The sequence below is a fragment of the Arachis duranensis genome, chromosome 2 (assembly GCF_000817695.3).
Source record: "Arachis duranensis cultivar V14167 chromosome 2, aradu.V14167.gnm2.J7QH, whole genome shotgun sequence".
Taxonomy (NCBI): Eukaryota; Viridiplantae; Streptophyta; class Magnoliopsida; order Fabales; family Fabaceae; genus Arachis; species Arachis duranensis.
The window spans coordinates 93560886-93574672 of NC_029773.3; the positions used below are offsets into that span (position 1 = coordinate 93560886).

Genomic DNA, 13787 nt, shown 5'->3' on the forward strand with positions numbered 1-13787 from the left:
TTTAAATTATTTAAAAATATTTTTTAATAATAAAATTTGAGTGTATTTTTATCAATAACAAAATTATTAAAATACATTTTTGTTAATTTATCTTTTTTAATAAATTTATTATTTTATTTATAAGTAAACAAGAACTCAAATAGTATAATATTCTCATTCTTACTTACAGATTTCGAATTCAAAACTTATTCCTAATTAAAAAAAAAAACGAAGGATCTAGACCAAGAGAATAATTATTATTTTGTTTTGGGAGACAATAATTGGGGGAAGAAAAATAACAAAAATAAATAAATATAATAAAAGTGAAGTTACTGGAATGTCCTCCTGCTCAGACGAAGTACTGAGTTAGAAGATTTAATACGCAAAAACAGAATGGGAGAAAACAAAATTTTGCAGAATTAGGAGAGGAGTAAAAGGAAGTTAAAGGAAGTATTTTTGCGTTTGATCTGATTTCACATTCCTTGTCAATCCGTGTATCTGAATCATCAATCTTGCTGATCACTCTCAAATAGGTACCTTCATATCCGATTACTTCGTTTTCGCCATATATATTTATTTTAGATCAGATCTGCGAATTTTTCTGCCATCGCTACTCTTACTCCGTGCCACGCCGTTTCTTCTCATTCTTACTCACCCTTGACTCGTTTCTCCGTAAACATATTTTCGTTTTTTTTTTTTAATTTCTCTATTGCATTCTTTGGAAAATACAAATACTCAACTTGACCTCCTGAATTAGATTTAGATCTCTACGATCTTCTACTTTATATAGTGTTGATTAAGTCCAAGAGATATTATTGTTACTAACTAAAAATAGATTGTGCGCGGTTACACAGCGCAAAGTAGTGATTCATGCCGTAGCGTCGTCGCTGGTCTCAAATTTGTTGAATTATGGATCTGAGTTATCATTTTTTATAATAGCCTGCAAATTTATCATATTTATTTAATTTTCTTGGCTTAGATTATAGTTTCTGATATGGCGTGGGTGGTTTATTTTAAATATCGCTGAATTTTATTTAATTTTTTGTTTCATTGTTTTGATGCACGAGTGGTTTACTTGTTTTGTGCTAGTGTTTAATTGATTATTACAAGTGATTTTAGTTCTGATTATTTGAGATAAATTAAGCTTTCAATTCTCTTAATTTGTTTGTTTGAAATTTTAATTTCATATATTTAGTTGAATTTTAATCTTAATTTCATTTTATTTGTGCTGATTTGTTTTTTATAAATTTTTTAAGGCTTAATTAATATCCATAATTATAGTACTCACCGAGTACATTTTACCCCTTTGATAAATTTATTATTTTATTTATTATTATTTTTTATCCACGTTCTATCTTAAATTTAAATGGACACAATGCAGTATGATGGTTATAATTTGCTGATTTTAATAAATAAATATAGTCTTTCTTGTTGTTTAGGTTGTCGATTTTATTTCCAAGGTACAACAGAGGGGGATTTATTTGCTTAATGCTTATCTTGTGATTTATGTTGCCAAAGGATTTACTTTGGTTACTTTCCGCTAGTTTCTTTAAAATAGTTAGTCATTTGTCTATACTTACTAATTTCTTTCATTACAGAATGGCATCAAACAGGGGTCAAGGTGGAATTCAACAATTGTTGGCTGCTGAACAAGAAGCACAAAGGATTGTAAATGCCGCTAAAAATGGTACTATACACCATTTTTTTTCAATTATTTTTTGCATTTGTTACTATTATCTCACTCTCTCTCTCTTAAACTAAGTAATCTATGTAAACTAGTTTTTCTTTACTTTTTATTCTTTTGTGTTAGCTTTATTCATTTTTATCAAAAAGGGTAAATTTATGGTTTTTAATGTTGGGCACGGATTAAATGGCAGAACAAGTTCTTGCTGTGCTAATTCTTCTGCACCCTCGTTCATGTTTAGATCTTTATATTATAATTTGTATGATTTATCACAACTCTGTTGTTGTCTACTAATCAATGTGTTATTCTGCTCTTCCAATGCTAGAAAAATTGACAAGGTTGAAACAAGCCAAAGAAGAGGCAGACAAGGAGGTTGCAGAATACAGAGCTCAACTGGAACGTGAGTTTCAACAAAAAGTATCAGATGTAAGTTTTCTATTATATTTGATATTATCGTTTTATCTTATTCAATTTTACGATGTTTTTTTTCTTTATCTTATGTGCATGCTTTCCATCCAATGCAGAGCACTGGAGATTCTGGTGCTAATGTGAAGAGGCTTGAACATGAAACTGAAGGGAAAATCCATCACCTGAAAACAGAAGCCGCAAGAATTTCTGATGATGTTGTAGCCATGCTTCTCAAGTACGTAACAACCGTGCAAAATTAGAATCCTTGTGATTATGTATTGTTGCTGCGGTGTCTTAAATTATGTTGATTATTATCTTGAGTTTGTTGTTTGTTCTAGATACTCTGGAGTCAGTTCCTTACAATATTCTTGTTTTGTTTGCAATACTTGGTATGGTTTGGTATCCTTTTGCGTTGTACTCAAAAGATGATTTCAAGTTGGTTAAAATAAAAAGTTCAGAATGTATGAACTTGCCAACTTTTGTTGTTGATTATAACATTGTGTAAAAGGAAGTTATGTTAGTGTATATCAAGTAAAAGTGTAAAACTAATATTTCTGTTGGAAAACAACCTTAAACCTAAGCTTGAAGCCTTGAACAGAGGAAGAAAGTCCATATTGTCAAAAGAAGTGATAGAATACTATTCACAGAGACTATTAAGATTTATTGTCAACCAGTTTTACCAATGTGAGCAGAACCCGAATGGAACAGTGTTTTACTACACCTCCTTAAAGTCTACACCTGGTACCTAACTGTATCCTTTTGCAACTAAGCGAGCTTTTTTTTTGTTAGTAGATTGGACAATCCTCAATCCTAGGTACCCCAATGAATTGGACAATCCCCAATCTTAAGTATACAACACACTCACACACTCCTCATATATTTATCACATTTTTCCCACAAATACACCCTCTGGAGTTTGAACTCTAGACCTTAGTAGTGGGGAGGGGGTGAAGTGCCACATGAGCTAAGGCTCTTCGGCAACTAAGCGAGCTTTATACTTGTCTCCTTCATCTCCCCGGAGAAAACTTTCTTTTTGAAGGCCCATTTGCAGCCAACAATTTTCTTGTCTTTAGACAGTTTAACTAAAACCCATGTTTTATTCCCATGGAGAGACTATAAATTTCTCTTACTCACTATTTAGGATTGATCATCTTGAGCGAAAAACTAGAAATATATGAGGAATGCTAGGGGTCAGTAATTTTGGTGTTTTATAACCATCAATTGGCCATCAATAATGTTTTTAATAGTGGGAGATCACTCACTTTTATTTTGATAGTTAAGTATTAGCCAGATAACACAAAAATTGTTGGCCTCTAGACTTTTTCTAAATATATATTATCTACTATATCTTAGACCAACCTAAGATTTTAAAAATTTAGAAGACTTGTAATCGAAAGACCAATAGTATCATTTCACTAACCTTGACAAAAGCAATTATGGTTTACTTTCGTTTATCCAACTCTGGAAATCATATCGGTCTCTTGTAATATACTACGGTGAAAAAATGTTTTAATGAAAAGTGAAGGTTGTTTTAATAATAGAAAAAAATAAAAAATAAAAAACATCATCAACAAAGCATATTCTTAAAATCTTAGTTACAAATTTTTTAAATCTAATTTAATATAAAAAATCCATAAAAATGTAGTACAAGGAAAGGAAGACATTATCACATGCAGATCGTAAGTAGCTATACCCAAGGAATTAATTATTAGCTTAATTTGTCACCTTTTGTATATATCACATGCGCACCATAGATCACTTTGTTGTTCCATTTTAGCGCTCAGTCCCTTCTTCGCTTGTTGATCACAAGGAACCATTCATGCTTTAAAATTTGATTACATACATGTATGTGTAATCGCATCCAATATTTGATAAACTTAAAACATTCATATAGGTATGGTCAATATCTTTGATACTAGAAAATATTTGGATTGTGTTTTTTAGCACTGTAGCATTTATTTATATGTTATGTTGTAATAGCCTATGTAGTTAGAAAAAAATTGACTATTAGATTTTCGAAGACGATGACCTTAGATTAATTAATTTTTGAAAAAGAAAAAGTATCAATTAAGCCTTCTAAAATAGTAAATGGTGGTCATGTATGTTCTTCTGTCAATAAATAATGCAAAATAAAATAAAATTGTTCATGTATTTCGTTATTTATAGTAGTGTATGTCTTTGTTACTATCACATGAGTATAGATAAAAACAATATAGTTTTAGATAGTGAAATATTTATTATCTTTTGAGTTTTTATATATATTTTATCAACTGTTCCCTATTTATCACAAATTCTATTAAAATAAGTGAAGTTTTGTTAAAAAAATTGTTATCTACATGACTATCTTTCATAGATGGATACGTCAAAATAATTAATAATAATAATACATATAATCACCACCGTTAAGTTTAGTTGATGAATTGATAGAAGGATATCATATATCCACAGTTTGTTCTGAAAGACCAAATTAATACTTTTTTTTCTTTAAAAATTGAACTAATTAGTACAAAATCAAAATTTTTATGACGTAATTGTTACTTTACTCATTATTATTTGACACATAATCAATGTGCAAAAGTTAGTAACATAGCTCAATTCGTTAGTAGTTTTATTCTATATTATTGTTGATATTTAATCTATTTTTGTTGCCTAATTATGTATGTGCTTGTATATAACCATAACTGGCATCCACATTTGGGTATCCAATGGGAATAATTCTCTTGTCCTCCATTGCTGAATGCTGATGAGACACTATATTTTGCCCTTCACTTCATTGAGACCCTACATGTTCCACATCCACAACAAATATTTTTACACCTTTAATTTGAAGCAAATAGCGGTTCCCTTGCTTGATGAAAGACCAATAGAATAACATGCGAAAAATACCAAGGCTAAGGTAATTAAGTCCATATATATTTAGTTTCATACACCTTAAGAGAAACGACAAGGCATGTGCAACAGTGCAAACAAGACGACGACTCCTTAGACTACCTATCAATTCCATCAATCAACTTAGCAAATTGCAAATATTTATGGGCCCTCCGATCCTTTCTTTTCACCAACTCAACGATAGGTTTATAAGGTGGTGGAACAATAAAATAACCTCTTTTTTCGTGTATATTTATTTGATATTTGTTTTTATTATTATAAAACAAAGTGTGATTAATATTCCATTTTATGATATATATAAAGAAAATCCTAAATAAATAATAAAAAATGTAAAATGAATCAAGAGAACACGAATCATTTTCTGATTGGAGTCAGATTATATCGTATGATATAACATATATATATTGATCATAAGAGTAGTTAAGGGGTGGCTTATATATTTATGTAGCATGATCTATGTATCATATATATAAATTATATGAAAAATCTATTTGTATACTAAAATTAGTCATCCGTCGCATATTTATACATATAATATATGTGTTGTTTAACTCATTTTTAATATATATTTTATATTAATAGCTGATTAATATAAATGTAGCAAAGTTGAAATATTATATATATATTGATGGGTCACATACACAGAGGTCGGTGGCTTAGTGCATGCATGGTGATTTCATTTTTGTCCATTGGCAATGGCCATTCTCAATGGAGAAGCAAATGAAAGAACGAGTGTGAAAATATGTTGGCAAAGAGAATCTGAGACACTCTCTTATAAATTAAGTAAATAAATAACATCCAGGATCATGAAGATGAATAGTATATATATATACAGTTGTGAAATAATAATAATAAGGTTACAAGTAGGCAGTAGCTATGTAGATTATTGTTGTTGTTATATGTATGGAGGTGTTGGAGATCTTTATACAATTTTGGAAGGAATTGAAGTTGTTGTATGTTTTATTGGTACATATATAGAGAAATTAAAAGAGACAAGCATACATAGAGCAGGGGGGACCCTTCATATTTGGGTTTGACTAAGATGGAACAATGGAGCATGCTTGATGCATGTATGGTACAATGCACATGCATTCAGGGAACGGTGTCTGTACCCCACACCCACACCCACACCCATCGAGGAAGGAACCAACCATCCAACTCTCAATACCATTTTCTTATTTAATTTCTTCTCTCAAATATAAATAGAGAAAAGGCCAGACAGATCTGACTAGGCATCCACGTGATCCAATCAGCTGTTTAGAATTTCTAGGTCATTCCAATCACCCACACACCACACCAATCACAATCAGATCCCTATGCTACGCTCTTGTTAAATTTCTTCTTCTCGATCTACTAATGCAACATACTTAAGCAAACTGTACATATATATATATATGATCATGGATTTGGTTTGATATGAGTTTATATATCATCATAATTCTACGTTTCTATTAATTTAACAAAATTAATATATACACAGTTACTTTATATTTGATAAGGACAAATTGCAAATATTTTATGTAACGCACCGGCCATGTGATGATATTGGATGTACTTTTAGTGGAAATAGTTATAATATTTTGTTTGTTATTGATTGACAAGGTACACAATAATATTTGAGGAGGAAAAATAAATGATAATGCTGTGAAGATCTTCATGGTTAAAATAGTTAGAATGTGTCTTATTTAATATTTATTAATTATTATATTAATTAATAAGTATTAAATAAAATAAATTCTAATTATTTTTTATTAATTTATTTTGGTTATCAAACATTTTTCAAAAATAAATAGCTAGTATGAACCCTCCAAGAATACTGAGATAATAATAATAATAAAAATATATATATAACACCTAACTAAGGTGCTGTATTATTTCTCTTGTATGTGTATATGATGTTTCTGAATACACTAATGTGTTCATAGGACAAATAAAGTACCTTCCAAAATCACATAAATAACTGAAGTAAAAGAAGGTGCGAGGATTATGTATATATGTGGTGGCTTTTCATTGCCGAATGGAAGAATGAATGAACCTACACGATGCTCTTCATGTAAACTTTCAATTTCCACGCAGCTCCGAACTTCGAAGGTGAGAAGAGAAGTAAATTAAACAAGAAGCTAGAATCTCCTTTCATTTTTCCTATGCCTTCTTTGTTATAATTATTAATACGTAGCTCCTTTACTACATTAATATCATATGTTATTGGTGTATATAAAAACTTCTTACAGCTGTCAGATGTCGTTGATTTATTTATTTATTGAACATATACAATTCTTGTTATTGTTTAATAGTTTCTGCAAATACTTTATTATTGTTATACCTAATAATTATTAGTCAAACCTAACTCAAATAATATATAGACATAGATGAGTAATTATATTATAACTACAAAGTAAAGTACTATGACTATGAGTACTATAAAACAGTAAAATATATATAATTAAATACAATAATGAATGCAATATCTTAATTCAAGTTGTAATTCCTGATACGTGGTTCATTGCCGAAAGAGAGAAAGGCATTGAAGATTTGAAGTGCACAATGAAGCAAAAAGTGGCACATAATTCACTTACATCAGAAGTCACTAAAGAATCAAAAGATGAAGAAGGTGCAATCCCCTTTTATCCTTTTAAAAAGCTGCAAAGACCCATATACACTTTATAGTCTCTACCAATAATCCCACTTGAATGACATTATAAGTAATTTAATTTATCTCATTACCAACTCTTTTAGTATTATTAATTAGATTAAACTTGGAGATCATGTGAATCTTATATCATATTTAAAAAAAAAATGAAATACAGAATTGGAAGTTGATGCATGGTGCAGTGGACAGCATAGAGAGGGCAGAGGAGAGGCTACTTTGTTTGCCGTTTACTGGTCAGGAAGGACCCCATCTTCTGCGTGTTGATAAAATCTCTTTTAGATACTTGCCCCACTTTCTACAACCTACCCATTCATTTCCTTTCTTCTTCTTCACAAAACAATATTTTAAGCCTTTCATTCACTAAACTTGTGCCATCTACCAACAAGTAAATTTTTCAACTGACTCAAGTCATTTGGTTATTGTAACTAAGCTAAGTGAATGGTAAAAACTGAAATGTTGAGGAACAAAAGATATTGATTTCTTGTGCAGTAAGTTACTTTTTCCTTAATGAGCATCAAATCATGAAGATGGGGAATCATGTTACGTGCATGTACTTTACAATTTTTACTGTTTCGAAAGAGGATCTATGTGCGCTAACAATAATACTTGGGAGACAGAATCTGAAGCGTGGACAAAAACAGGAACCAAAGCTAATAAGACACAATTATTAGCAAGAAAGGGAAGTTGACAGTAACTAAACCAGTTCGGTACATTCAGCTTGTAACGGTCCATATAGGGACACTCTCTCTCTCTCGCGGTAAAAATAGCAAATTGAAAAAAATAATTAAACTGAAACCCACGTTGCTTCATCTTCATTTGTCACTACCACCATCATCACTTTACAATCAGAGACAGAAGAAACAACACTCTTTTTGTGTTCGTGTCTTCCATGAATCAAACCCCATCTCAACCATGCTCCAAGTTTCAATCTTTCTCCATTTTTTGTTCTTATTCTTCATTTCTGCAACTGCCTTTGGAACCATGGGACCAATCTCTGCATCCTTCGGAAAAGACGAGCTCTTCTGCGCCATCGACGCTAGCGGCAATCAAAACATTCTATGCTTCGGAAACAACGTAACTTCACAAGCTCCATCACAATCCAATTCATCATCATCGTCTTCTTCTTCACTACCTTATTTCACCAGCGTTCCTGCCATGTCAGGGCTTTCCGGGGGCGAAGGTTTTTTCTGCGGCATTTTAGCGAATACCTCACAGGCTTTTTGCTGGGGCGCCGGAAAACCTGCAGGTGATCCCGTTCTGGTGCCGCCAGCGTACCGGAACACCGCGTACTCCCGCATTGCCGCCGGAAAGTCCCACGTCTGCGCCGTCAGAGGATCCTACTTCGCCGATCGAGCTTCCGGCAGCGTGGATTGCTGGGAAGTCGCTCAGACGCGGAACAACACGTTCTACGCCAAGCAGAGCCTTGCGTTCTACGACCAATCCGTTAGCAACCTGGAGCTGAACGACGTGGTTTCCGGCGAGGATTTCGCTTGCGGGAGCGTTAGAGACGGAGGCCTCGTCTGCTGGGGTCCAAATTCGAAGAGTCTCCAAGTTTCCAACGTTTCCGATAGCTTCTCTGTTTTGGCTTCAGGAAGAAACGCGATTTGCGGAGTTTCAAACTCTTCTGGCGAGTTGAAATGCTGGGGCGAGGCGAGTTCATATTGGGATCCTGAATCAGCGGGACGGGTTCAGGTGGTTTCTCTGTCTGCAGGTTCGAAGCATTTCTGTGGGATCAGAAAAGACAGTCATGTTGTGGAGTGTTGGGGTGCCTCAGATTCGTCTGTGGTTCCAAAAGGTTATGGCTTTTTGGCCATTGCTTCTTCGGATTACACAACTTGTGGGATCAGAGAAGATGATCTTTTGCTTGATTGTTGGGTGGTGAACGCATCAAAACCCAATTTTGACTCTCCCTTGGAGCTTTCAAGCCCTGGGCTTTGTCAAAAGGAGTCTTGCGGTGTTGGGGAGTTTGCTTTCAATGTGAGTGTTCTTAATGAGCCTGATTTGAGCAGCTTGTGTGTGAGGCAGGATTTGAGGATATGTTCACCTTGTGGCTCTAATTGCTCTCGGGGTTTGTTCTTGTCTAGTCCTTGTGGTTTGAGCAATGACAGGGTGTGCACTCCTTGTTCTCTTTGCCAGAATAGCTCTTGCTGGGGTGTTTGTGGGATCCACCCAACTTCAGGGTTGCACTTGCACCATTTGCTTCGCTGGGTGCTCATAATTGGATCTTCTGCCTTGGGAGTCCTGCTGATTTTGGTTTGTGGCTTGGTGGCGCGGGGGCGGAGGAGGAAGGGGACAAAGAAGCAATCCAACAAGTCTTGCATGGGGAAGATGGAGCAGGAGGATGATGGCGATTTGAATGGCCTTAACTCGACTCCTTCAATTGCTTCGTGTCCAGGGGTGCCTCAGGTTTTCCGGCTTTCGGAGTTGAAAGATGCTACAAATGGATTCAAAGAGTTCAATGAGCTTGGAAGGGGGAGTTATGGGTTTGTTTACAAGGCTGCTTTGGCAGACGGCAGAGTGGTTGCTGTGAAGAGGGCTAATGCAGCCACAATTATACACACCAACAACCGCGATTTTGAGATGGAGCTTGAAATCTTGTGTAAGATTAGACATTGTAATATCGTTAACCTGGTTGGTTATTGCGCGGAGATGGGGGAAAGGTTGCTTGTTTACGAGTATATGCCTCATGGAACACTTTATGATCATCTCCATGGTGGCCTTTCTCCTCTTAATTGGACCCTCAGGTTGAAGATTGCTATGCAGGCTGCCAAGGGCCTCGAGTACCTTCACAGGGAGCTTTCACCTCCCATCCCCCACAGGGATCTCAACACCTCAAACATTCTCTTGGATTCAGACTGGGGAGCTCGCATTTCGGATTTTGGACTCATCACTTCCACTGACAAGGACCTTCGTGGGGACTTGGAAACTGATGTTTATAATTTTGGGATTGTGTTGCTTGAGATTCTAAGTGGCAGGAAAGCTTGTGACCCAGATTTCAATCCTCCGGACATAGTAGAGTGGGCAGTGCCATTGATCAAACAGGGCAAGGCGGCTGCTATACTCGATCGCTGCACGCCTCTGCCCAGAAACGTTGAGCCTTTGCTTAGGCTTGCCGATATAGCTGAGCTTTCTGTCAGACACAATCCGGCAGACCGTCCACCTCTGCCGGATATAGCATCTTGGTTGGAGCAAATCGTCAAGGACGGATTAATTTTATAGAAAGTAATCAATCTTGCTCTCCATGCTCATCCTTTTCATTTCAGAAAAACATTTCTCATATCAATTCTGCAATTGTAAATTAAACTTGCCGCCCCTTATTCATTTATCATAATCTTCACAAAGTGAACAACATGGCATTATTGCACCATACCAAATTGTTTTACATGTATATCATGATATGGAAAATTTTCCTGTAATAGGAGCCTAAAGACACTGTCATATATGTATATCAGTGAAACTTTTCCTTTGGTCAGCCTTTTAGTGATTCAATAAATGTGCAATTTTTGTTCTATCATGAAAGCATTAGTCTCTGGTTATTTAGCTATTCATATTTAGATATTCTCACTACTCTTGTGCTTCTAGCACTACCATTAGTTTTGTTATGTACTTTGTAACAGGGCTGTTAAACTATGATTTTCTTATTCTTGATTTCTAGCTATTGGGCAGAGCATTACCAAAACTTCATTTGTCTTTGTCCACAAATCAAATAAAATGATTTTTTTTAAGAACAACTAAAAAAGAAAAAGATCAACTATCAATAAAAATGTTGAAATTGGAATTAGAAAATAGCGTACTATGAATAGACCCTATTGGGTATTGACCTTGACTAAAATGACTTTGTCATGTGAACAGAAACTTGGTTTAACTTAAACATTGAACACATGCCCAGATTGGTCAGACTTGGCAATTGTATTGTACTCTCTCAGAAACCAACTGAATAATACCAAACTATGAATATGGAATATTTAATAGTCAAAGCTAATATCCTAACTCAGGTCATGGTCTCATGGATTTCCTATACCAAGTAAAAGTCTATCCGTTCTCTATTTTAAAAAAAAAGTTTAATCAAATGCATCGTAGAATTGTGTGATGTGAAAGCCATCCATGTGATCCTACTAATTAGAAAATCATCACACTATACAAAGTTATTTTATTGCAAATTGGAGAGAGGGGGAAAATAAAAAGGCCAGCAAGTCTATGCTCAAACTGCCACATTGTTTTGGTCCACCAATCGGAAGCAATTGAACAAAGAACTTGGAAGAAACCAATGGACTACTTATATTACACGATGAAACCAAAAGACACAAAAGTGTATATTGGAATAGTCTTATTATTTTGGATACAAAGAAAAAGAAAAATTCTCATTTCCTGTAAAACAATCTTACTATACATGACTAAAAAGAGAATGAACACTCGCAGAAAAAAAAAGAAGAACAAAGAAGACTCGATCAAAGAATGTTAGGGGTGACCAAACTAACGACCAACATTCATCATAGTAGTCAAAATGGAGCTTGGACTTGCAGCAAAGGTTGCTCCACTGTAACTTGATGATTCCTTTGATGAGTGCATTGCTCCTTCTTGTTTCTTGATTCTAATGTTCCTAAGATCAGCAACAAAGCCAGGTTTGGAAATGCGAATGTCATTCATGTCAGCATTGTTGTTGGTCAACATCTCCACAACCTCTAACATTATTGGCCTCAGCTTTGCTGTTTCTTGCACGCAAAGCAAACCCACCTTCAAGAATCTAATCACCTCTTCCGCCGAAAAGTTCATATTAAGCATAGGATCCACCATTCTTATTAGGTTGTTCTCTTCATATGCTTTCCATGCCTACAAATTATATACACCTTTTTCACTTTGACCAGCTAGTGAAACATATATTAATCTTATAATATTCTTAAATATTCTCCTAAGTTTTAATTATTAAATGATGTAAAATAGAGATATTTTTAATTTATCTTTGTATACCTTTTGTACGATGAAACGATCAGTATCTTGATATGCATCCACAACTGGTAGACCACTAACAATTTGTAAAAGCAAAACTCCAAAACTATAAACATCTGATTTTCTTGTGAATCGTCCAGAACTAGCATATTCTGGTGCAAGATAACCCCTGCATGCATAAGAAGAAAAGGAATGAAGTTAAAAGGATGTTAGATATGAAAAAGTTTTGTTGATGGTTAGTGTTACTAGTGACTTACAATGTCCCTGCTACTTTAGTACTAATATAAGACGTTTCGTCTCTTAAAAGTTTAGCTAAGCCAAAGTCAGAAATCTTAGGCATAAAATTAGTATCAAGGAGTATGTTACTGGCTTTGATGTCTCTATGGACAACGTGAGGCCTAAGGTGTTGATGGAGATAGGTAAGGCCGTGAGCCACACCTTTGGAAACTTCCTTCCTTGCTTCCCACTTGAATCTCATCCTCCCTTCCTCCGAACGCAAACAGGTTTGGTAAAGACTATTGTTGTCCATGTACTCATACACCAAATATCTATGAGCTCCTTCCACGCAACACCCTCTCAGTCTAACAAGATTTTGGTGCCTGATATTTGCAAGGGAAGCCAATTCCGCCACGAATTCACTCTCTCCTCGCATCGATTCCACCTCAATCGAAACTACCTTCACGGCCACCAGACTCCCATCACCAAGCCTTCCCTTCAAAAGTCAAAAGTCAAAACAACTCTTTGCTTAATTAAAATGAAAAAAAAAATGTTCTTGTTCATTCAGAGTTATTATTAGTTGAAGAATATAATGTAACCTTGTACACAGTACCAAAGCCTCCTTCTCCAACCTTGTCTGAGGTTTGAAAATTGCGAGTGGCTGTTTTCAGTTGGTTATAAGTGAAGACACGAAAGGCTCCATCATCCTCCTCATCAATAACATCATTCTCACCCTCTGCATGCACTCTCTAGCTACTGTAAGTAACTTGACATATATTAAAGATGATCATAAAAAAAAATATATATATATATAGTCGCATTATTATGATACATAGATACCGTTGTTGTTGTTTTGTTGATTGGAAGACGCTGAGAAACAAGCAAAAAGAGAAAAAGGGTTCTTCATGTCTGAATGAACTGTTGGGTGTGGAGACGAAGAAGGAATTAAATGGGATGGAAGGATGGTGTTTAAGTGAACGAAGAGACGGCCAAATAAATTAGGCATAAATCCTC

At 34.7% G+C, this 13787-nt stretch overlaps 3 protein-coding genes across 3 annotated transcripts; 2 read left to right on the plus strand and 1 right to left on the minus strand.

Moving 5' to 3' along the window:
- The first annotated feature begins 342 nt into the window (after nucleotides 1–342).
- Nucleotides 343–2620, plus strand: LOC107463666 (V-type proton ATPase subunit G). Its single transcript, XM_016082513.3, has 4 exons — nucleotides 343–512; nucleotides 1578–1666; nucleotides 1989–2089; nucleotides 2188–2620. Exons 2-4 carry the CDS (start codon nucleotides 1579–1581, stop codon nucleotides 2329–2331), a joined length of 333 nt encoding a protein of 110 aa, XP_015937999.1. The 5' UTR covers nucleotides 343–512; nucleotide 1578; the 3' UTR covers nucleotides 2332–2620.
- A 5686-nt stretch (nucleotides 2621–8306) lies between these two features.
- LOC107463665 (serine/threonine-protein kinase-like protein CCR1) lies at nucleotides 8307–11026 on the plus strand. Its single transcript, XM_021130558.2, has one exon. It carries the CDS (start codon nucleotides 8523–8525, stop codon nucleotides 10827–10829), a length of 2307 nt encoding a protein of 768 aa, XP_020986217.2. The 5' UTR covers nucleotides 8307–8522; the 3' UTR covers nucleotides 10830–11026.
- Nucleotides 11027–11729: 703 nt separating this feature from the next.
- Nucleotides 11730–13787, minus strand: LOC107463648 (putative serine/threonine-protein kinase). Its single transcript, XM_016082482.3, has 5 exons — nucleotides 13614–13787; nucleotides 13373–13509; nucleotides 12815–13269; nucleotides 12579–12726; nucleotides 11730–12440 (listed from the first exon to the last, which is right to left on the minus strand). The coding sequence occupies exons 1-5, from the start codon at nucleotides 13777–13779 to the stop codon at nucleotides 12084–12086; spliced, it is 1263 nt and encodes a 420-aa protein (XP_015937968.3). The 5' UTR covers nucleotides 13780–13787; the 3' UTR covers nucleotides 11730–12083.